The sequence below is a fragment of the Podarcis melisellensis genome, assembly GCF_964234715.1.
Source record: "Podarcis melisellensis genome assembly, chromosome: 11".
In the NCBI taxonomy this organism is placed as follows: Eukaryota; Metazoa; Chordata; class Lepidosauria; order Squamata; family Lacertidae; genus Podarcis; species Podarcis melisellensis.
In genome coordinates this window covers 4,309,455-4,334,747 of record NC_138543.1, presented here as the reverse complement: position 1 = coordinate 4,334,747, position 25,293 = coordinate 4,309,455, and the positions used below count along the sequence as shown (strand labels likewise).

General features: G+C 46.1%; 1 protein-coding gene across 1 annotated transcript in view; it reads left to right on the top strand.

Moving 5' to 3' along the window:
• Positions 1 to 5,424: 5,424 nt before the first annotated feature.
• The window catches only part of LOC309380587 (guanine nucleotide-binding protein subunit alpha-14-like), a 32,444-nt gene continuing 12,575 nt past the window's right edge, over positions 5,425 to 25,293 (top strand). Inside the window, exon 1 of the mRNA XM_081930737.1 lies at positions 5,425 to 5,639. Coding sequence (XP_081786863.1) covers positions 5,513 to 5,639 — 127 coding nt within the window. The 5' untranslated portion in view covers positions 5,425 to 5,512. The remainder of the gene's footprint in view (positions 5,640 to 25,293) is intronic.

Sequence of the window (25,293 nt, the reverse complement as noted above, 5' to 3'; positions counted from 1 at the left end):
ACAGAAGAAATCCTCAGTAAAGCAGGCTGGAGAGATGACATGAACATTTTATACTATCATACATGGGTGTTCATATTCCTTGAGGAAAAAGGGGTTGTTTTTTCCCCCATTGGTTAAGTTTACGGAAGTTCCTAACAAAAGCAATGCAAGGAATTCAAGAGCCATTATTCATTCTTATACCTATCCGACCGATTCGGATGGTCCGCCCCCGCCACTTAATGGATCCAATTGGCTTCCAGAGAGTGGTAGGGGATGCTTTATCCCAAGTTGATGGCCTTTCAGCTGATTCCCTGGTGGCACACTGGAATGCGGAGTTAACCAGGGCAATTGACTGTCTGGCTCCGAAGTGCCCTCTCCGATTGCATGGAGCCCGGACAGCCCCGTGGTTTTCCCCAGAGCTGAGGGTGATGAAACAATCGTTGAGACGGCTAGAGCGCCGGTGGCGGAAAACTCATTCTGAATCAGACCGGACACGGGTTAGAGCTCAATGTCGAGCCTACCAAGTGGCAATGGCGACGGCGAAGAGGGCCTTCTTCGCCGCCTCCATTGCATCTGCAGAAAACAGCAGCAGGAGACTTTTTCATGTGGTTCGCAGTTTATCGGAACCACCTGTACCACCGGGGCCTGGTAGGGACCCCAAGATCTCCTGCAATGCTTTTGCAAAGTTTTTTGCAGATAAAATCGCTCAGATTCAGAAGGAGGTAGACTCCACCGTGGGAGCAGGGCCAGGGCGGGAGAGTGCTAGAGTTCTGTCTGGTCCTGTTATATGGGATCAATTCCAATCTGTTACCTCCGAGGATGTGGACAGGCTGCTTGGACGAGTGAAACCGACCACCTGTCTCCTTGATCCTTGCCCATCCTGGCTGATAAAAGCGAGCCGGGAAGCGCTGGGCGATGGGCTCTGCGGGGTGGTGAGTGCTCTGAAACTGCCTTGGTCGCGCTGGTTGATGATCTCCGGCGGGCTAGGGACAAAGGTGAGAGCTGTTTCCTAGTTCTGCTGGATCTCTCAGCGGCCTTTGACACCATCGACCATAACATCCTTCTGGACCGTCTAGAGGGGCTGGGAGCTGGGGGCACTGTCATACAGTGGTTCCGCTCCTTCCCCCTGGGCCGTGTCCAGAAAGTGGTGGTGGGGGGTGAGTGTTCAGACCCCTGGGCTCTCACTTGTGGGGTGCCTCAAGGTTCTGTCCTCTCCCCCATACTTTTTAATATCTATATGAAGCCGCTGGGAGAGATCATCAGGGGGTTTGGGCTGGGTGTTCATCAGTATGCAGATGACACCCAGCTCTACCTCTCCTTTAAATCAGAACCAGTGAAGGCGGTGAAGGTCCTGTGTGAGTGCCTGGAGGCGGTTGGAGGTTGGATGGCGGCTAACAGATTGAGGTTGAATCCTGACAAGACAGAAGTACTGTTTTTGGGGGACAGGAGGCGGGCAGGTGTGGAGGATTCCCTGGTCCTGAATGGGGTAACTGTGCCCCTGAAGGACCAGGTGCGCAGCCTGGGAGTCATTTTGGACTCACAGCTGTCCACGGAGGCACAGGTTAACTCTGTGTCCAGGGCAGCTGTCTACCAGCTCCACCTGGTACGCAGGCTAAGACCCTACCTCCCCGCGGACTGTCTCGCCAGAGTGGTGCATGCTCTAGTTATCTCACGCTTGGACTACTGCAACGCGCTCTACGTGGGGCTACCTTTGAAGGTGACCCGGAAACTGCAATTAATCCAGAATGCGGCAGTTAGACTGGTGACTGGGAGTGGCCGCCGGGACCACATAACACCGGTTCTGAGAGATCTGCATTGGCTCCCAGTACGTTTCCGAGCACGATTCAAAGTGTTGGTGCTGACCTTTAAAGCCCTAAATGGCATCGGTCCTGTATACCTGAAGAAGCGTCTCCACCCCCATCGTTCAGCCCGGACACTGAGATCCAGCGCCGAGGGCCTTCTGGCGGTTCCCTCATTGCGAGAAGTGAGGCTACAGGGAACCAGACAGAGGGCCTTCTCGGTAGTGGCGCCCGCCCTGTGGAACGCTCTCCCATCAGATGTCAAAGAGATAAAGAATTACCTGACATTCAGAAAACATCTTAAGGCAGCCCTGTTCAGGGAAGTTTTTAATATGTAATGCTGTACTGTTTTTAACACTGATTGGGAGCTGCCCAGAGTGGCTGGGGAAACTCAGCCAGATGGGCGGGGTATAAATAATAAATTATTATTATTATTATTATTACAGCAAGGAAGACTTTGGAGAAAGTACGCAGACTCGTTTCATATGGCTGGGCAGTCTATTGGTTTACTAATCAGATGTACAATGAAAATGACTTCAATAACTTGCCAGAAATATTGAAACCTTACAAAAAAGCACTGTGGGTATTAGAGAATCACTGGAAGCAGGAACCATCGGTACTTCATATACCAAGAAGTAATCAGTTCACAGAACATACAATCAAAGTGATGTGGGAACCTAATGGAGCTTGCAGCAGAAACAGACAAACTGCAGCCTCGATTTATTCTAAGCAATAAGAAGTGATATGCGGGGGGGCCACCAGGGGGCGCATTGGAAGATGGCCGACAATAACATCTCTCCAACCCACACGAGGTAATTAAGAGGCTGATATGGAAGTATGCAGCCTCCCTTGTCCCCCAAGGGAATGGGGGGCACTGCCTTACCTGCTGTGCCCATAATTCACCCCCAGATTCGAAAGAAGGAGGTGAGGGCACTAGGCACAAAGCCCTCGGGTGGGGTCAGCTCTCCCGGACGCTGTCTCTAATCACGCACTGGTTTGCATCAGTTCGAAATATATAATTGGAAAAAGAAGCAAATGCACATACTTCAAGTGAAGATTGGGAGTAAAGACTGCTGATTAATGGGATCTCTGTGATGTGGAGCAACGGGCTGGACAAGAAATCAAGTCAAGACTCATCATTAAAAGATCGGTATGTCAGAGCGAAACGGAAAGGGGGGGGAGGAAAAAACTTTTCTTTTTTTGTTTTATGTGAGTACGCAATAACCCTCCCCCAGAGAGAAAGAATCGTTGCAAATTACTAATCACAAGCAGGAGATTAAGAACTGTGTGGAAATGAATTACTGATCAAAGAGAGGACTGGTGGGAATCATCGGGAATGGAAAGAAAGCTTTGTGATGCAGTTACAAATGGAGATTCGTTAAGACAGGCCTGCCCACAGGAGGACGAGGGGGAGAAGGACCATGGTCATCGGAATGTGAATGTATGGTTATCGGAATGTGAATTTGACCTGGCAGGGCCCCCTGAGATACAGATTGGCAGGCCTGTGGAAATCAACGAACAGACTGTGGGCATGTTCTTTACGGAGGTGTGGAAATGGAGTCTGTCCTTTGTGTGATATGGCTCTTGGAGAGTGTAAAATCCACACAGGATATGTTTGTTTTCAACCCGCTTGTGAAGATTATCAGAGATCACAAAGGAAGGAATATATGATAACAACAAGAAGATGAAGAAAATAACAAAGAGACTATCTGGACAGAACTGTGTAATTAAAGCAGCAGCAAGAGTGATGTTTGGATCCCTTTCGGAGCACGAAGTATGGATACCCCCAACAAAATTTTTAAAATTTGGCTGTATAATTTGGAACTAATGTGATTTGGAATTAATGTGATTTGACAGGCCTGTTAATAAAAATTATAAAAAAGAAGTGATATACAATGTACAAAACATTGTACAAGTATCAGAAAATTTGCAAGGTCAATTTTAAAGGTAAAGGTAAAGGTACCCCTGCCCGTACGGGCCAGTCTTGACAGACTCTGGGGTTGTGCGCCCATCTCACTCAAGAGGCCAGGGGCCAGCGCTGTCCGGAGACACTTCCGGGTCACGTGGCCAGCGTGACATCGCTGCTCTGGCGAGCCAGAGCCGCACACGGAAACACCGTTTACCTTCCCGCTGGTAAGCGGTCCCTATTTATCTACTTGCACCCGGAGGTGCTTTCGAACTGCTAGGTTGGCAGGCGCTGGGACCGAGCAGCGGGAGCGCACCCCGCCGCAGGGATTCGAACCGCCGACCTTTCGATCGGCAAGTCCTAGGCGCTGAGGCTTTATTTCCAAATATTTTGAAAAAAGGTCATAATACAGGTCAATTTTACCTGTATTATAATACATGTTATGCATATTACATAATACAGTTACATATACAAAAATCAATTTATTGATTTTAGGGTGACCTTTTTTCAAAATATTTGGAAATGCCAGTTCATTCCTTTGTTTTTAGTCAAAAGTTCAGGAACATGAGGTTGCAAAAACGTTATAAGCCTATTGTATGTACAAATTTCTTCAAAATATTTGAAATGATCACTCCAAGATAACAGCCAGTTATTCTTCCTTCTGCTGGATGATGGGCATCTCAAGTTCATTTTCCATCCACACAAAAAGTCCAAAAGAGGTTCTGAGCACTGTTATCAATGGAAGTCAACATTAGTTTTCCTCCAGTTCAGCATACCAGCTTTGCCTCCAATACTGAGAAACAATACTTCCTTAAATCCTTATCCCCGCAGTGTTTTCTTTGCTGTGTTGATATACTAAGACTGTGAGCCATAATCATGACTTATTGAGGGTTTTTTTACAGAGAGAAAAAATGGCTTCTGCTTTCTACTCTTCCATTTTTTCCACAAGCATTGTCAGTGGCTTAGAAGCATTTTCCTGTAATTTGAATCCAAATTTTACAGAATCCTTTCCTTCTCAGCTTTGCGTCTGCCAGTTCAGTATATCCATTAATCTCTCCACCCCTGGATTCCTTCTCTTCCTCTGACATAAATCCACACTTTGACCTCCCAACACCTGTGTGGAGGGTCTTTCGATGCTGACATTTACTGCCTCCAGCATTCCCATGCCATTCTTCTGCTCTGGCAATCCTCCATCAGTATCCCCCCCCCCCAGCACTATTTAACTTCTCCACCGTCAGCTTCACCCAAACCATCTTTGTTCACCATTCCGTGTAGTTTTCCTCTAAGTTCTCTCTCAGCTGATCATTCAAGAGACGCCACATTACAGGAACGATGCATCTCCCATGACCTGCACCATGCTGGCTGCAGTCAGCGTCGAGGGGCCAAAGGCGGGACTCTGCCTAAGGCACCTTCTTCTGGGTCCCTCCTCAATGGGAGTCTCCCCCCCCCAGCCCAGAGCCCCCGAGAGAGGTCCACCACCTGAGGCTGCAGCCTGCAGGGCTCTTCTTTTGCGAAGCTGACGAAGAGCCTCTTTGGCCCGGCTAGCGCTCCACTTTGCAAACCCAGAAAATATGACCCCCAGGCGCGCCACGGCCGAAGAAAGGCCAGCCCGCGACCGGCCCCGAGCAGCGCCTCCGGATCGGGCGCAGGGGCGGGGCCGCGCCGGGGGCGGGGCTTGGGCTGCGCGGGCGACTGCGTCTGGCGCAGAAAGGGACCCGCGCGCAGCCCGTCCGCCTTGGCGCCTTCCCTGCGGCAGCTGCGCGCGCTCCGTGGCCCGAGAGCCGGAGCAGGACTCGGCGTGTCCCTGCAGGCGAGAGTCTTCCTCGGCATGGGCGGGCAGTGCTGCTGCTTATCCTCGGAGGAGAAAGCGAACAGGATGCTGAGCTTGGAGATTGAGCGCCGGCTGCGCCAGGACAAGCGAGACTCGCGCAAGGAGCTCAAGCTGCTGCTGCTGGGTGAGTTTTGGGCGAGGAAAGCCTCCCGCGCTCTCCAGCCAGGATGCTCACCGAGAGCTCTCCGCTTGTAGGATATTCCGGCTTTGCTTTTCCATAACTTGAGCCCGCGAGAACAGCTCGGCCCGACCCGTCTTGCAACAGGTGAAACGATGCTCGAGGCTCTGGGTGTGTGCAGACTGCATTTTCAATACCGTTGGCACATTTGCAGTGTTTTTTAAAACCACTTTAGTGATTTAAAAAAATCTGGACTGCAATTCATAAACCTACTTATTATTCATTTAAGATGTTACCTTTAACGTGCATGCATGGTGTTTTGCATTCTTGCTTGGGTACTTTGTAAATTAGACCATCCTTGCTCTAAGCTTAGACAGAGACTGACGTTCCTTCCAGGGGATCTCCCTCATTTTTTTGCAGGGAGGTGAGATGAAGTTGGCTGTTAATTGAGCATCCACTCTGATTTGTTTGTGGTGAGGTTTGGCAATGTCAAGCATCAAACATCATCCCACACTTTCCAGTGTGTTTTCCCATCACTTTCTGCATTGCAAAAACATTCTATCTCTTTTGGAAGCAGGTTAGCTCTGCAGGACCTCCAAATCAACTTTAATTGCACAGCCTGAATTTGCTGATATATGATTGAAGCTGAAAACGATGACTGTCTGGAAGTGAACTTAGTATACTAAGAGGAAGATACTTGTTCAAGGCCACTTAGAACTGTTTCTAGCATTACATCTCCTACCTCTTTTGTTTTTAATGCAGATACAGAGAGTGGAATGCAGGAAGCCGCCTCACTAATTGTCTGGGGACAAGCAACAGTCCATCCCCTGGACTCTATCTGGAATGGCTAAGTAATTCCATAATCTTCAGGGTGGGCCTTGAAGGCCAATTAACTCAGGTTTGAAAGTGAGCTTTAAAAAGTGGGTTAAAGGAATAGGGGCAGAATTTGTGTGCACTAGTTGTGTAGCTGTATGATTTATTCACCACTCTGTTGCCATTAGATTTCCAGTATGGTTGGACAGGCACTTTCCAGTGATGCCACTAAGGCTGGGTTCTTATATTGCCTCCGTGGTGTGGGAGCTGCAGGCCTTTTATCTGACGCGGTGAATAGATGTTATGTGGACTCAATGGAGTTTCAAATCCCCATTGAGGTGACCTTGGACTAGTTACTATCTTTCAGCCTAATCTACCTCACAGGATTGTTATGCAAAGAACACCGGGGGTAATTAATCTTTAGCCTAAAGAAGGCTAAGGCTAAATCCAATATTAGTTCTACTACTACATCCATTCAAACGAATAAACATGGATACCTTAGGTCCATTAATTTCAGTTACTCAGAGGAGAACTAAGTTGAATGCATCCCCAAGGGTAGACTTGATAGTAGTCTTCAAATATCTGAAACTACTTCATACAGAAGATGGAGTAGACGTTTCTCTGTTGCTCAAGATGGCTGGACTAGAACCAATGAGTGCTGGTTGCAGGAAAGCAGATTTCGACTAGATGTAAGGAGAACCTTCCAAAGTCTGTTTGAACAGACTGCCTAGGGAGGTTGAGGTCTCCTTCACTGGAGGCATTTAAGCAGAGTATGGACAGCTGTCTGCCAGGGAAACTGTAATTGCAGCTTGTATTGTGGATCCTGCACTGAACAGCAGGTTGGGCTAGATAATGATGATCATTTTATTATTTGTACCCCTGCCACTCTGGGACATTAAAAACTCCCCTATACAGGGTTGTATAGCCCTGTCTAGCCACCAAGATCCCTTCCAGCTCTTTAATTTTATAATAATTATTATTTTAACAATTAGCATTGACCTTGCAGGTCCTATACTGCACCATGCAAGGTTAATGGGAAAACCCAGGAACAAGCATGAAGAGCAGTGAAGTGGGGTGGAAGGTTTCTACACAGAAAAAAATGGAACTTTAGTTAAGCAATCAGAAGTGCTGTAATATATGACTTCCTTTGGACAATAACACTACAGGGGGCTAGTGCCAGAGTACTAGACACCGGAGGCAATAACTGTAGGAAAGAGGAGGCGCCATTTGCTGCTGAGGTAAAGCCTCGATGATGATGACTGGTACAGAGAGACATAGGGAGGTGTTCAACATTGTTCTAAATTGTCAGTGCAAGGATTTCTGCTTGCCAAATGGACTGATCCCCTTCTCTCCCCTCCCCCCACTGTTGTAGGTGTTGTCCCATCCCTACAGACTGGATTTGGAGGAGGTGGGAAAGCCCTGTTGCACTAGGGGGAGCCCTTGCGCTGGCTTCTGCTAACCCACACAGGAGTGTGGGAGCTTATGAGATCTCAGTCTCCAAAACAAAGTTGAGGAATAAACAAAGAAGTTTCTGGGTGCTCAGAATGATTGTGTCTAAATTAGGGAGCGCTAAATAAGGGATTGTTGATGTTCCTATAGCAGCTTCCTCTGCTCTTATACTTTGACCAAGTCAAGGCAGTGGTCACCTTTGCTCCTGACCTCTCAATTACAATTTATCTGGAACCTCAGGTGCAACTGAGGCCAGTGACATTCCTCTATTCCTCCTCTGCTCAGCTCGTCCCTTCTATCCCATAATTCTCAGGAAATTCCAAAGGAACAACAGTCCTCTTCTTTCAGTTAGTTGACTGAATAAACATATTTCAAGGTCCCGCCATTTTCTTCCTCAGTCTAGAAAGGGAAATACGTTTTTCTCCAAATGACAGTCAGGCAGACCTGCCCTTTAGCAGCATCACTAGAGACCCTGCTCCGCCTCTGCTCACAGGTACCAAACTCCTCTCCCCTCCAGGGCAGCATTTTTCTTTAAGCCAATATCCTTCCTCTTAATAATAAATTGTATCTCGACATCTCTTTAAGTTCATGTTCGCAGAGCCTTTTTTGTGGGGAGGGGATAAGCTCTAATTTCCCAATGACATCCATCAAAACAAAAAGGCTCCCCCTCTTCATTCCTTTCAGCCCACATGCAGCCTCAAATCTTCTTTTAAATATCAAAATTACATTGTGAATCAAACAATCCTCACTTGTATATCTTCAAACTTTATACTGTTTTGAGAGAGGTTTGCCAAATCATAGACCTAAGGACTTCCATAATATAGCAGAGAGCCCCCTCTCCTCCAGCCACTGCCAACACAAGTAGAATTTTCTCCTGATTTCAAACTTCAGTTCCACGCAGCTGGATAATCCACAGTTGTTGTCCACATAATGTCCACATCTCCTCTGGTGCATGCCTTTACTTAATGGCAATTGACTCCCAATTATTAGGAGAATAGGAGAACCTCCACTCTTGATGGCGAGGGGGGGGGGCAGGGTTTGCATCAGGGCGAAGTACTTAGCATCCAGTGCCTCTGTCTGCCTCTAGTCAGCCTGGGAGATTTCAGAAAACAATTTAGCCCCATTCATTCTCTTCTCCTTCATCTGTGCCTCTCTCCAGTGTTGAGAGAGCCATTGCACAGGACCACATCTGGAAGTCTGTATGGACCAGCCTTGACTCGTCACACAAACGTGTGGAGCTCGGCAAGCTTACAGAAGCTACAATCTTAAATGATTCTTTTGGGAAGATACTTGATGAACTTACTGTGCCATATATTTTTTCAGGCACCTTTTCCTGTAAGTTTACTGGGAACTATAGAGTGAAGCTTGATTCATTTAAGCTTAATAAGAGAGCTCTTTTTGTTGTTGCCCCAAATGAATGCGAATTTCATTAGCCAATTTTCATGCGCTTCGGAAAAAGGTGGTTGAGATAGAAATTAAATTTCCAAATGCATGTGGCTTGAGCCAAGTTCAGTTAGTTAAGGATAACTCTGTGGACATACATGGAAACAACATTGTCAAAGAAAAGATAATTGTTAACAACAGAATCCTTTGCCTACTTACTTGGCAGTAAGTCCCATTGTGACTGTCTTCCATGCATAGAGTCAGGATGGCTGGCTGCAATACTGAAAATGCTTGCTGGGAAACAGGGCTGTGCAAAGCTGGTAGACCCAGGCCAGATAGGAAATGTAGGCGTCATTTAAATAATCTTTACCAAAGGGTTTCCCTTTGCCTTTACCAGGGGAATTTGAATAAGTCCCCTCAAATTTGTAGGCCCATGCCAATTGCCTCTCCCTGGTCCCCACTCCAGTCTCACCTGCTGGGAAACATATGCCATTGAATGCACTGGAATTTGTTTCAAAGACTATGTTTGTTTGTTTCAGGCATTTATATGCCACTTAATCATTAGCATTTCTAAGTGGCTTAAGTTTGGGCCTTAACTTTGCACACATCATCATCATCATCTGCAGCAGCAGCAGCAGCTTTGTATCAGTCAGGTACTGAAGGGTGACCCTAGAGTCAGTGTTGAATGGAGTATACATGTAAAGATGCTTTGTCAACAGGGGCAGAGGAAAGGGGGGTGCAGTGGAGGCGGGGCACCCCAGGCGTCACCACTGAGGGGGGTGACAAAATGCCAGGCAGCACTCACCACAGGGCCTGCAGCGCACCCGAGCCACATGTCTCTCCTGGGAGTGATGCAGTGGCTTGGGTGCCCACAAGCTCCGTGCTGCCCCAAATGGTCTGCCCACTGCCTCCCCCTCAGCTGTTGGGCCACTGAGTGGGAGGAGGCAGGCAGAGGAGGCAGGCAGGAGGAGGCCCCGCAGAGCGTCTTGCCCCGGCTGGCCCTTCCCCTGGGCGCAGGGCACGCACACCGCCCCAGGAGCCCAATCAGCTTGCTCCACCGCTGTTTGTCAATGGGACTCACTAACTTTTTAATAACGCATTGCTTTGTCCTTTCCATTTCTCTCTCTCTCTCTCTCAATTTAAGACTCTTCATGCAGTCATTTCCTAGTTCTTTAATGTGGTTGCGCAATGTATACAATCAGCAGAAATGACAGAACAGTGGGTTTTGGCAAGGCGGTAATAAAACATTACTAGACGTTTTAGATGTTTCTTAAGCAATTGGTTTTAAATAATTGTTTAGGATTCAAAGCCATAGTATCCACAGTTCAACGTATGCAAAAATGTCCTAGTAAAGTTAGTTGAGGATGTGTACTTTGATTGCTATAAATGGGTTGTGCTCTTCTAATATGTGTCTGAGCTCTCTTAATCTATTTTGCTAGGCAGAATAAGAGGACTGGTAGGCCACATTCAGCTAAGGACCAGAGATTTCCCACTCCTGTCTGCTAGTGGCTCTCCACGTTTTGGAGAGGAGTTTTTCCTACCTTAACAGGAGATGCCAGGGGTTGAATCTGGGACCTTCTACATGCAAAGCACATGCTCTGCTGCTGTGCTACACTGCTTGCCAGTTGAATCATAAAATTGTACAGTTGGAAGGGACCCTGAGGTTCATCTTGCCCAAGCCCCTGCAAGGCAGGAGCATGCAGTTGCCCCATGCAGGGATTGAACCTGCAATCTTGGGGTTATCAGCACCATGCTCTAACCAGCTGAGCTATTGGTGGAGGCTAAAAAGTTGAACTATCACTCACCCGGCCTGCCCAAAAAGGATAAGACACTGCCCCTGCCTTTCCCAATATGTGTCCTTAGCATCTGATACTCATTTTCTATCCCTGAACATGAACTTGCTTGGACAGTGCAATATCCAAGGAGGGAATTCATGGAAGATAAGAGCATCTTCTGTTTAGTATTATATAAAAAGGTGCCTGACATATACTGAAACATACTACTACTACTACCGTATTTTTTGCACCATAACACTCACTTTTTTCCTCCTAAAAAGTAAGGGGAGATGTCTGTGTGTATTATGGAGGGAATGCCTATGGGTGGCATGCCTACAGATTTTCCTCCTCTAAAAACTACGTGCGTGTTATGGTCGGGTGCGTGTTATAGAGCGAAAAATACGGTACTTTTAAAGAACGAAAACTAGTAAATGCAAGAGGACAAACAAATAGCCAAGAATAGCTACTGTATTCCAAACAAGGAACGATGTATTCTGTATGTAAACAAAAAAGCACAGCCCATATCCACATCCTTTGGAAAACAGACTGCAGGTTACTAACCATCTGCTATACAAGTTTTATGCAAATGAAGTGGATGGTTTTTGGTGAATATTCATTTTAAAGAAATAAAATAGTTTTACACTGGAGTCCTTTTCCAGCAGGGTGACTTGAGTTCTTCCCATCAATTTACTTCATTCATTTCAAAGCAGACTGGGGCCCACAGAGCAAGAAGAGTCCTGTTAGATCAGGCAAATGGTCCTTCAAGTCCAACATCCTGCTTTCACAGGGGCCGGCCAGGTGCTGGTGGGAAACCCACAAACAGGACCCAAGGGCAACAAACATTCTCTCATCCTGCAGTTTCCAGCAACTTCTGTTCTTATGACACTGTAGACCAGGAGTGTGGAACCCTCTCTGGCACCCAGGGCAGGACGCCGAGGGGCGGGGCAAACTCCTGGTGGTGCATGCGCGACATCTGTACAGAGTGTGCATGTGCGGCATCCCATACAGAGTGCGCATGCGCGGTGACCATATGGGCTGCCACGCATGCATACTCCGTACGGGCTGCTGCTCATGCATGGCGTTCATATGTGGCATCCGTACGGAGCGGCATCCTGTACGGACTGTGCACACCCGGCAGCCTGTATGGTGGCTGTGCGAGTGGTACCCATACTGACTGCGCGTGCCCTTGGCTGCTCTACAGCTGGGGGAAGGCAGGGGCCATCTTGTCACCCCCCCAGAGTGGCACCCAGGGTGGCCAGCCCCCTCTGCCCCCCACTTCGTCTGCCCCTGCCTGGTCCTGAAATGAAGGTGGTCCACCAGGCCTTTCAATATACCCTGCAAGACTCTTCTCTCCCCCCTTCTGTGACTGGCCAGTGAAGCAGGGCGTTGGGACATTGGGCTTGGCAAAACAAAGCATACACTTGCTTCTTCCCCTGCCCCATACTGGTCACAGAGGAATTGACTGTTTTCACTGCAGCCGGTATGGAAGCGGATGAGGCTGGCAAAACTGTGCACTGTCCCTGCTCCATGAGCCTGACTAATTTCAATTCAAGCACCTTCTGAGTCAGCTCCATCTTTGTTGGGGTAAATGATGATAGTGGGCACAGCTGGAGTTGCCGTAAGTGGCCTTCTCTCAGACCTGTACATAAGAAAAGGAAGAGAAGAGACACTATTTTGTTACCAGGTAAGTAGTGTGAAAGAGAAAATGAATCAGGAGTGCTTATCTTTCTCTCTTTTTATTACTAGCACTGAATGTATTTTTGTGTTTATTGAGTTGGGTGGGACAGGCCAGCTGCAGAGCAATATTGAAAGGATGGGAGGAGAAGTTGAACTACCCGGTGCATGGCAGAGAGAGAGAAGTGAAATAACTCTTGAATTGAGCTGCAGGGAGCGGTAGCCTAAATACTTGTTTTGGGGGTAGATGTTTGTGAGTGGGGTGTATATATGGTTTTGGCCCTGCCTACATTTAGGTGGCACTGTGGGTTAAACCACAGAGCCTAGGACTTGCCGATCAGAAGGTCAGTGGTTCAAATCCCCACGACGGGTTGAGCTCCTGTTGCTGCCAACCTAGCAGTTCGAAAGCGCATCAAAGTGCAAGTAGATAAATAGGTACCGCTGTGGCGGGAAGGTAAACGGCGTTTCCGTGCGCTGCTCTGGTTTGCCAGAAGCGGCTTAGTCATGCTGGCCACATGACCCAGAAGCTGTACGCTGGCTCCCTCGGCCAATAAAGCGAGATGAGCGCCGCAACCCCAGAGTCAGCAACGACTGGACCTTAATGGTCAGGGGTCCCTTTACCTTTACCTTTACCTTTGGCTTTAGCCCTGCCAAGCATTGGTGTGCAGCTCGTAGGTGGTGATGTATGAGGAATGCTGCCCCAGGCTCAAAAGGGATTCTGACTCCTGGTACAGACAGTAGTGAGCTAGATGGACCAGTGGTCTGACTTGGTACAACACAATTTCCTATATACCCAAGTTGGGATTTCAAATGAATGCTTAAAGCCAGTATGACAGACTTCTAGGTGGAAATGCAAAAGGCTGATATCAGCCAATGGAGGCCAACACTTCTGGTATCTGATGAAGTCAAAGAATGCAAAAGGTCTAAAAAGTTCTGATGAGACTTCCTAAATCATGTAAGTGAAGCTGAATTGATAAGAGTCAGGTTTTATCTTTTTCTGGGAGCAGCTGCATCTTCCTGACTGAATCTTTTGGAATCTTATTTCTATTTCTCAATACAATTATTTTGAAAATCAATGAAAGCAAGAGCATTTATTTGTCATACAATCCATTGTCATTGTGTTTGCTTAAAAATCTTTTATGACTAATACCATCAAGGTAATTTTCAAATCTTGAAAATTGTTGATAGTGATCTGAAGTGATACAGCTAAAATACTCAGAAGTATAACTACAATCTCTGCTAAGACCAACTGATCTAGAAACCTTTATTTATTTAGTTTTTGCTGTGGCAGGGTTTGAATGTGCCAGGCATAAAATGAAAACATCTAATAGTTGTTTTTCACTTTGTGGCTTTTATGACTATTCTGTGAATGCGTTGAGACAATAGTTTCATATTTTGTGATATGTGGTTGAGAACATCTTCCTTGTTACTTTAAAGGGAGAATGATAGATTTATATTGATATCACCCAGGTTGCATTCTCTAATCTTGATTTCCATAGGAACCAGGCATGGAACATGAAAGACTTTGTAAGAAGGTAGTAAACTCTCTGGTCGCAATCATTTAATTAAGTAAACTAAAGTTCTCTTATATCCTGTTTCTGCAAAGTGTTGATTGCCAATAGTGATTTAGGAAGTCTATGCTAAATAGTACATCCGTAAGGACATAGGTTTGCCTTTCAAATATCATGCTGTTGTATACCTGTCCTTGGTGACAGAGGGGAAGAATGGAATTTCCATTAACAAAAATGGCTATCCTGTTAGCTCTTTTGTTTTGCATAAATCTTGTTTAAAAGTCAAATGGTCAGTCCTTAACAGATTTAAGGGTCTGAGAAAACATCAAAAATGTCAATGTGAGCAATTCATTTCATTTATGCTAGCTTCAATTGGGTGGGCAAGCAAAAGGCTGCAAAACATAATTTTAGGTGCTGCTGCTGAATATCAGTACAGTATAACTTTAAAAAACTACATGAGCAAAACTAGATGGAGGCATGCTGACTTTGACTCAGCCTTTTCACGGCTCAGCCATACATTCCAATAATTATTTTGCTTAACAACAGCAACAAGCACTTAAAAGTAATGACACTTGGGGGGACCCAAACATCTGGTATGGGTTTGGGTGCATATATAGAATAAAAATTTGAATATGTTTGTTCATGTGTGAGACATTCTTAGGGCAGAACTAAAAGGAAGGGCCCTAGAGCAGTGGTAGAAGATGTGCTTTGCCAGTGAAAGATCCCGGGTTCAGTCCTTGGCATCCTTTGGGGGGGCTTGTATTGCAGGAGAATTACATAGTGTATTTCTTTGCCATTAGCATGTATAATGTGCTAGTGGTGGTAAGAATGACTAAACATGCATAAGTATGTGCCTTAGTACATATTATATTTTTTATAGTTAGAGCCACAACAGGATATATATTTTAAAATACAGTATGATCACATTTTACATGTACCGTATTTTTCGCACCATAGGACGCACTTTTTCCCCTCCAAAAATGAAGGGGAAATGTGTGTGCTTCCTATGGTGCGAATGCAGGCTTTCGCTGAAGCCTGGAGAGTGAGAGGGGTCGGTGCGCACCGACCCCTCACGCTCTCCAGGCTTCGCGGACCTCTCCGCAAGGAGCCGGAGCACTCCGGCTCCTTGCGGAGAGTTGCCAGCATGCCGAAGCCTGCGCGCGCTGAGCTCAGCGCGCCCAGGCTTCGCGGACCTCTCCGCAAGGAGCCGGAGTGCTCCGGCTCCTTGCGGAGAGTTGCCAGCATGCCGAAGCCTGCGCGCGCTGAGCTCAGCGCGCCCAGGCTTCGCGGACCTCTCCACAAGCAGCGGGAGTGCTCCCACGGCTTGCAGAGAGCTGCCTGTTTGCGGGCTGGGGTCGGGGGAAGCTCGAGCTTCCCCAGCCCCGCGCCTGGGGGGGGGAAAATAATTTTTTTCCCTTTATTTCCCCCCCAAAAAATGGGTGCGCCCTATGGTCCGGTGCGCCCTATGGTGCGAAAAATACGGTATTTGACTTACACAATTTCAACCATATGCAGTTGAAATTCTGCACATTAAATGCAGCAAGGAACAAGAAGCAAAAAGCTTAAAAGCTTTTTTTAGCTCCAGGTCTGCTTGGGTGAAAAAAACCATTTAAGATCTCTGCCTTTCTTGGCAGGGGTAAAGGTAAAGGTCAAGGGACCCCTGACCATTAGGTCCAGTCATGACCGACAATGGGGTTGCGGTGCTCATCTTGCTTCACTGGCCAAGGGAGCCGGTGTACAGCTTCCAGGTCATGTGGCCAGCAGGACTAAGCCACTTCTGGTGAACCAGAGCAGCGCACGGAAATGCCGTTTACCTTCCCGCCGGAGCGGTACCTATTTATCTACTTGCACTTTGACGTACTTTCGAACTGCTAGGTGGGCAGGAGCTGGGACCGAGCAATGGGAGCTCACCCCGTCACAGGGATTCGAACTGCCAACCTTTCGATCGGCAAGCCCTAGGCTCAGTGGTTTAGACCACAGCGCCACCCGCGTCCCCTTGGCAGGGGTGGGCAGCACCAAAGGGGTAGTTTGAGCATATGCATTTTTTAGTATACGTGGATTCCTTGGAACCGAACCCCAGTGTAAGATGCACTTATTCTCTAATCCTATACACGGGTAAGGATGTGAATGCCATCAACAAGACTGCAGTTCACAAGGAGCTATAGGAGAAAAGCTTCCACTGGATTGCAGTTGGAGAGTAAACAGAGGTGTTTCAAAACCAAGCTCATGGCTCTAACTATACCTCATTTTTCTTTAGGCAAATAATGTCCCCTGGATGAACATGATACACATGTAAATTCTGTACACCTAGCTCTGTTTAGTCAGCCCAGGAGATGAATAAAATATTATCTTACCTGTATGAAAACACTATGAAAATGGTTTTCAAAGAACTAATAGGATACATACTAGTGTCGAAATAGCAAGTATATGGGAAACCAAATGAAGGAGTACTGGTCGCCGTCATATAATCACATCATAAGGTTTTATAGAATCATAGAATTGTAGGGTTGGAGGGGATCCCAATGGTCATCTAGTCCAACCCCCTGCAATGCAGGAATCTCAACATGCTGTCCCCCATCCAATTTAAAACTATACTGGACCCTGCTTAGCTTTACAAATGTGCTAGCAGTTTTACTTCTGCACTTTACTTCCGTGAGTTATGCCTTTCCCCTTTTGCTCCTGCTCAGGATTTTCTGACTTCCTCCACCAAATTCTCATGGGATTGGTACTTTACTCAACTATACCTCTTAATTGATTGGATTAGTCCTGCTGGCCACATGACCCGGAAGCTGTACGTTGGCTCCCTCGGCCAATAAAGCGAGATGAGCGCCGCAACCCCAGAGTCAGTCACGACTGGACCTAATGGTCGGGGGTCCTTAAACATTGGATCTACTGGGTGGCACTGTGGTCTAAACCACAGAGCCTAGAAGTTGCCGATCAGGGGTCCCTTTACCTTTACCTTACATTGCCCCAAATGTAGAGCTGCTCTATCAACAGCTACCCTCATGCCATCTCCTGCTACATTGTGGTAGATGTTTTATGCATCCTTAAGATGCTGGTTCTGGAAAGTGGCATGGAAAGTAGAGTCTGCTGAACTGCTTAAGTTCAGAACTAATATATTTGTTAATTAAATATATATCCTGTCTTTCCCTCTAAAGGAGTCCAGGGTTGTAAAAAGCAAATGAAAAAGCAATAAAAACATGCTTGAAATGCCTTAAGAACAATTCAAATACAGATGCATTCTGGGGGAAATCTCTTCTTAAAAGGCTTGTTGGAAGATGGAGACCTTCATCAGGCATCAAAAAGATAGCAGAGATGGTGCCTGTCTAATACAGTGGTACCTCGGGTTACAGACACTTCAAGTTACAGACGCTTCAGGTTACAGACTCCGCTAACCCAGATATATTACCTCGGGTTAAGAACTTTGCTTCAGGATGAGAACAGAAATCGCACGCCGGTGGCGCAGCGGCAGTGGGAGGCCCCATTAGCTAAAGTGGTGCTTCAGGTTAAGAACAGTTTCAGGTTCCGGAACGAATTAAGTTCTTAACCCAAGGTACCATTGTATTTAATGGGGAGGATTCCAAAGGTTGGGTGCCACAACGCTGAATACCTGTTTCATATATTGTACAAAACAGACCTCCTGATAAGATGGTAACTACAGGAGGCCCTCACCTGCAGAGCACAGTGTATATGGGTGAGATGATATTTTAGGTATTCTGGTCCCAAGTAGGATAAGATTTATGCATGAAAACCAGGACCTTGAACTTAGCTTGGTAGCTAATTGGCAGCCAGTGCAATTATTGTGATTTTGGCTTAAGTGAGCCCAATTTATAAGATGGGTAGAATGATTTTTTTTAAAGCACTCCCTATTCAAGTGTTTCAATGTTTTCCATGCAGAATTTTGGGTGGTATATTGTTCTCAAACAAGGGGCTTTATATGATATTCTGGATTAACTCACATACTCTTTGAAAGAAGGAGTGTTTTGATAGCCTCTCATAATGGTTTCAGCTCATCAAGGTCACCTGATACTTTTTCTTTCAAAAGTTAGCTATTGCAAGAGAGTAAATATTATCGCCATACCTGTAACAACTTTTCTCACTATAGCCATTTTGTTCTTGTAAGCAGAAAAATAAATGTAACCAATGCTTTTTCTGAGATATAAAAAACCCCATTCAGGGATGAAGAGGGAGCTATAACATGTTTCCTTGGTAACAAAAAACGCAGCTGGTTTTTCAGCTCCACTAAGGATGAATATAGCAGTTGATAGAATCTATCTCTCTTTCTCTCTATCTCACTGTGTGTGTGTATTTTTGAATACCTATATTTCACGTAATTTCATTTATCTGTTTGTGACTAATATTTTTACATGAGGGTTTTTCTTTTCAAGGGCGTGGAAGGAAGCCAGTAAATGTTGGTTTCAAATATTATGACCTTTATTAGTTTTTTTAGTGGTTGTGCATGTGAACTACCTTGATGGCTTTTGTAGCTGAGAAGTGTGGTACAGATGCAATAAACAGTGTGAACAACTGCAAATTGTCATATGCTTTGCAGACAAGGGCCCAGTCATTCCAACATTTCAGGTTCTTCAGAAGCACACCTGGTATCTCTGTTGTGTAGTTAAATGTGCCCAAAGATATTCACTAAGCAGTGATCAACATATGGTGTGTCAAGTTAATGCTGCAGAATATACCCAAATAGGTATGCACTAATGCGGTTATGCTAACACCATTGTGACATTCCAGCAACTGTGGAATAATGGTGCATGGTTTTATGTTCTGGGCTAGGTAATCTCTCAATTCCCACAGAACATGTACAGTCAAAAATATAGGTCCTGTGGTTTGTTTTTAAAACCCTTTCTTTCATTGATGGAGGGGGGAAATCCATCTGTACAGCTTCCATGTAGCAGTGAAGCCCTGCAGATGTGAACACTGGCAGACTGTGGAGAGCCCTACTTCCCTGTTCCTAATTGGCTCTCTGAAAGGAGTTCTCACAGAATAATGTGTGCACTTTTTTCACATAGACTGCTGTGAACTCTTATCAGGCTCACTTAGACATTAATAGTAATAAAAAGCTAAGAAAGGTAAAGGATGCTGGGAATTGTAGCTCCATAAGGCACAAGCTACAGTTCCTGGAATGCTTTACAGAAAGTGATGTGCTTTAAATGCAGGAGTTCCCTCCTCCAGCCGGGACTGGGAGCGGAGGCGGTTTCACATCGCTGGTGAAACCACCATCCCACTCTGCCCTTGTACAATGGAGAGGGAGAAACAAGCTGTGTCGTTGAGGTGCTGATACAGCTTGTTCCTCCCTCTGCATCCTTAAACTGCTCGGCTGAGGAGTGTGCAGCTGCCTTTGCCTCAGCCAAGCAGTTAAAGGAGCTCCCAGCCCAGCACTGGCTCCCACAAGCTGGCGGCAGGGTGGGGGCTCTGTGAAACTGCTCAGCTGGGGGGGGGGTCGCTCTCTGCCGTGAGCAGTTAAAGGAGCCCTGATGCTCCGCCCACTCATGCATGAGTGGTGAGAGCACGGGGCTGTCTCAGCTGGGGGGGAACCTTCCCTCGCCCCAAACTGAGCAGTGCAAACTAGCTCCATTGTTCCAGCCTGCAAGCCTGGATGAAACCACCTGAGCTCTCAAGTGAGAGCTGGGGTAGTTTCACCCAGTGTCTTGTGGGCAGAGGCCAATGCAACATCACAGTATATCCAACATCATGGTATATCGCCAAACAGTGATGTTTGGCTGGCGATACACCATGATGTTGAAAAGCTGATATTGCCCAGCCCTACTGCTCATGAAGAGGCATTAAAACAATACTGCATCAAAATGTGCCATGAAAGTAAACCTTGCTTCCTTGTAGATGATGAACCCCAATCAATGGAAATGCAAAGGGCCTTTATTGTTGCTTTTGAGATAATCTTGCCTGCTTGATTTTAGAGGAAAATGGTGGGGCTTCAAAGCCTACATGGAGCTGCCACTATTAGGATTTACATTGCATATGCCAGTGGTTTTCAACCAGTGTGTTGTGGTGCCCTGGGGTGCCTTGAATGATGGTCAGGGGTGTCATGAGCAGCACTGGGCTCTCCCTCTTCCCTCCTCCTCTGATGCCCTTTCACATCTCTGCCTCCCTAAGGCTTGCACGGCTATTTGTTGCAGCGGCCCTGGCTACAGGCTCCGCAGGCGAATGGTGCCTCTGGGACTGGCCAGGGGGTGCTGGTTGCCAGGAGCAGAGGTGGCCTTGGAGTAAGCAAGCAAGTGGGTGAGGGAGCCCAGCCAGCCAGCCAGCCAGCCAGTAAACCAGCCCTTGCTGTGGGAATGGATGGACCTAGTGGGAGGCCGGGCAGGCAGGCACTGGCCTTTCTTGTGCCTGCTGTGTGCAATGCCTGTGTGGGAGCCGAGTGCCCGGTGCCAAAAGGGAGCCTTTCCGCCATGCAGACCCAGCGGCACCTGCTGCCTCCACTGCAGCCTCCCAAGGTGAGTAAGGTGCTGGCCTCACATTCACCTTTGGCCAGTTTCCATTGGTCTACTAAGGCTGGAGGCTCCTCAATGTGGAGTGGGGGGGTTGGCTCACAGGGGGAAAAGAGGGAACACTCCACAAGGAAAAGGGACGAGGGGCTGCTGGCTCTGCAGGCAAGGGGTGACATAACTGGGCTTCTGAGGCTCGAAGGGCATTTCCCCACCCCAGAAAGAATGTAGTTGGTCAAGGAAGCCATGGGCTCAAGAAGGCTGAAAACCTCTGGCAAATGCAGATTGCGAATTCTGCTTAAGGTCATGGTACGGGGGAGCAAAGCCTTTCTTTCAGATTGTGTGTTTTATTCGAAAAGCAGAATGATTGAGGGGTAATATGTACTGGTGCCGAAAGGAACTGCAGTAGGAAACTGTTTTTGTAAGTAATTATATTTAGGGCAACCTGTAGCGAAAGTTCTGGGAAGGGCCAAATGTGGTAAGCTGTCTTGGCTCAGTGCTAGAGCACAGGAGTTGCATGCAAAAGGTTTCAGGTTGAATCCCTAGGACTGTATGTAGGACTGGGAAAGACTTCTATCTGAAACCCCAGAGAGGCATGACAAGTCAGTATAGATGATTCTGGGCTAGATGGACCAATAGTATCAGGCAGCGTTCTATATTCCTATTAGAATTGGCACACCCAGGAAAGTGTGAGTTCTCTGTACTTGGCATATTTGTTAAGATAACTGCAGGTTGATGCAATGATGAGATTGCCTCTAGCAAAGTTTTATCACTTTGGTCAGATCATAGTAACACACCTTCTTAAAACTATTTACATGAACACAGCATATATAAAAGCTTTGTTCTTCTTCCACATGAGTTCAAGTGCCAAAATGAGCTCAGGGCTGTAATCAGTTATCCCTGAAGTCTAGCTCTCTGTGAGGTGGTAAACTTGAATTTGGGATATGTTTTGTTTTAGTTTGCAAGTGGTGGTTCACATAATTCTATTCACTTGAAAGCAAGATGCAGAGAAGGGTTGTAGCCTTGTCTTGTCCATGGTATTCTATAGTTTTTATAGAGAGCAAGAGAGGGGGCAAAAATAATGAGATATGTTACCTGCAGCCCAGTCTAAAATGCCAGACACATTTTGCTACCTCAGCAAGCGCTGGCCTTCAGCTTCAAGGAGCCTCTCTGATGCTTCTGAGCACTGGAACAGTAAGTCCCATTAGAAGCTAAATTGGTCAAATTTCTGGATTAACAAGGAAAAACTTGCTAAGCAGTCTTAAGGGGAGATGAGAAAGAGGAGAATGAAATTATATATATTTTAAAACGCTTTGTAAGGTAAGTATAGTGAATCTTTTAAAGTTTGTTCAACAACAGATTTCTAGATGACATTTCATTTTATTATTGAATTTTGAAACAGTTTATGGACCACACAGAGATGCATGTTTCTGCAGATATAAAACATATATCATAGCTGCCAACCTTCCCTGTTTTGGCTGGAAATTCCCTTATTCCAGTGCCGTTTCCCGCTGCTTCCCGCTGCTATCCCAGATTGTTAGATATCCTGTAGACTGTCCCCGGGACAGGTGAGGCTGCTGATCCCTTATTTTCAAATCTGAGAGTTGACAGCTATGGCATATATGAATATTTTACTTCTCAGTATTTCTTGGCTCACTTGGCCAGTAAAGCGAGATGAGCGCCGCAACCCCAGAGTAGTTCACAACTGGACTTAATGGTCCTTTGTACCTTTTAATTTCTGCATTAAGGTATTTTATGACCTCTAGTGGTGGTATGTGGGAAATGCTAAATAGTTTGATTAATATGTCAGTAGTGATACTGACAAGCGTCTTTTATTTTTCCTTCAAAAATTTATGCAATAACATGACTGCCAGAGTGAGAGAGGGCATTTCTGGTTCTTCTTCTTCTTTCTTTTTAAAATAAATGTTATTAATTTAGTTTTTCAAGATACAAAAGAGAACCAAAAAATAAATAAATAATATAAAACAGATTAAAACATAGAATCATAGAATGTAGAATCATAGAATAGAATCATAGAGTTGGAAGAGACCACAAGGGCCATCGAGTCCAACCCCCTGCCAAGCAGGAAACACCATCAGAGCACTCCTGACACATGGTTGTCAAGCCTCTGCTTAAAGACCTCCAAAGAAGGAGACTCCACCACACTCCTGGGCAGCAAATTCCACTGTCGAACAGCTCTTACTGTCAGGAAGTTCTTCCTAATGTTGAGGTGGAATCTTCTTTCTTGTAGTTTGGATCCATTGCTCCGTGTCCGCTTCTCTGGAGCAGCAGAAAACAACCTTTCTCCCTCCTCTATGTGACATCCTTTTATATATTTGAACATGGCTATCATATCACCCCTTAACCTCCTCTTCTCCAGGCTAAACATGCCCAGCTCCCTTAGCCGTTCCTCATAAGGCATCGTTTCCAGGCCTTTGACCATTTTGGTTGCCCTCCTCTGGACACGTTCCAGTTTGTCAGTGTCCTTCTTGAACTGTGGTGCCCAGAACTGGACACAGTACTCCAGGTGAGGTCTGACCAGAGCAGAATACAGTGGCACTATTACTTCCCTTGATCTAGATGCTATACTCCTATTGATGCAGCCCAGAATTGCATTGGCTTTTTTAGCTGCCGCGTCACACTGTTGGCTCATGTCAAGTTTGTGGTCAACCAAGACTCCTAGATCCTTTTCACATGTACTGCTCTCAAGCCAGGTGTCACCCATCTTGTATTTGTGCCTCCCATATTTTTTTTGCCCAAGTGCAATACTTTACATTTCTCCCTGTTAAAATTCATCTTGTTTGTTTTGGCCCAGTTCTCTAATCTGTCAAGGTCATTTTGAAGTGTGATCCTGTCCTCTGGGGTGTTAGCCACCCCTCCCAGTTTGGTGTCATCTGCAAATTTGATCAGGATGCCCTTGAGTCCATCATCCAAGTCGTTGATAAAGATGTTGAATAAGACCGAGCCCAAGACAGAACCCTGTGGCACCCCACTAGTCACTCTTCTCCAGGATGAAGAGGAACAATTGATGAGCACCCTTTCGGTTCGGTCAGTCAGCCAGTTACAAATCCACTGAGTGGTAGCATAGTCAAGACCGCATTTTACCAGCTTCTTTACAAGAATATCATGGGGCACCTTGTCAAATGCCTTGCTGAAATCAAGGTAGGCTACATCCACTGCATTCCCTTCATCTACCAGGGTTGTAATTCTGTCAAAAAACGCGATCAGGTTAGTCTGACATGACTTATTTTTCAGAAAACCATGCTGACTATTGGTGATCACAGCATTCCTTTCTAGGTGCTCACAGACTGTTTGCTTAATGATCTGCTTCAGAATCTTCCCTGGTATTGATGTCAGACTAACTGGGCGGTAATTATTTGGGTCCTCTCTTTTCCCCTTTTTGAAAATAGGGACAACATTTGCCCTCCTCCAGTCTGCCGGGACTTCGCCTGTTCTCCAGGAATTCTCAAAGATGACTGCCAGTGGTTCTGAGATCACATCTGCCAGTTCTTTTAATACTCTTGGATGCAGTTCATCTGGCCCTGGAGACTTGAATACATCTAGACTAGCCAAGTATTCTTGTACTATCTCCTTAGTTATTCTGGGCTGTGTTTCCTCTGCTGAATCATTTGCTCCAAATTCTTCAGGTCAGGCATTGTTTTCTTTATCGGAGAAGACGGAGGCAAAGAAGGCATTGAGGAGTTCAGCCCTTTCTGTGTCCCCTGTTTGCATTTCACCATCTTCTCCTCTGAGTGACCCCACTGTTTCTTTGTTCTTCCTTTTGCTACGAACATACCCATAAACAAAAACATCAGAAACAAAAAAACAAAAAACCCATAAAAAACAAAAAACATCAGAAACAAAAGCAATTATTGTAGCAACAGTAAAAATACAAAAAGCAGTACATATAAAATCAGTTAAATTAATTATTTAGATTTAAGGGTGGAGCTGCATGTTTAAATGAGGGGTGATCTAGCAGAGACATCAATGGTGAAGGCCTAGGAGCCAATCCTGAGTTCCAGTTCTGGCACGCATTCAACGTTACTTTTTAAAAATGGGTTGCCCACCTTTTCTTGTTCCGTGTGAGGCATGAGCATGAGCTGATGGTCTTGTGTGAGAACTTTCTACCTGTACTCATTTCTGGTTCCTTGGCAGAAACAATTCCAATTAATTGGGGGCGGATGAAACACTGGTGTCCTCTGGCTGCTTTACTCTTGAACATCTATTCTGTGGTTTATAATTTTTTCTGCCCTCCACTGGTCATCTACTTTCTTAGAAGACTCTTGTGGAAAGAACAAAGTCTACTGTTTGTAGAACCATAGGTATTATACTTAAAAATGTCTTTATTATAATAATGAGAACTACAATGAGAATTATAGGAATTTTGGAGCTTTGTTGATTGAATAAAAGATGCATTGGTGCATTATGGTTCCATGAAGTTGCCTTGTCCCAAGTGAGATCCATAGTCCACCCAGGTCAGCTCTGCCTGCACTGACTGGTGGTGGTGATGCAGAATCCCAGGCAAATGTCTTTTCCAGCCCCGCCTGGAGATGCCAGAGAATGAACTTGGGGTAGTCTTACTCCAGAGCAGTGTTCTACC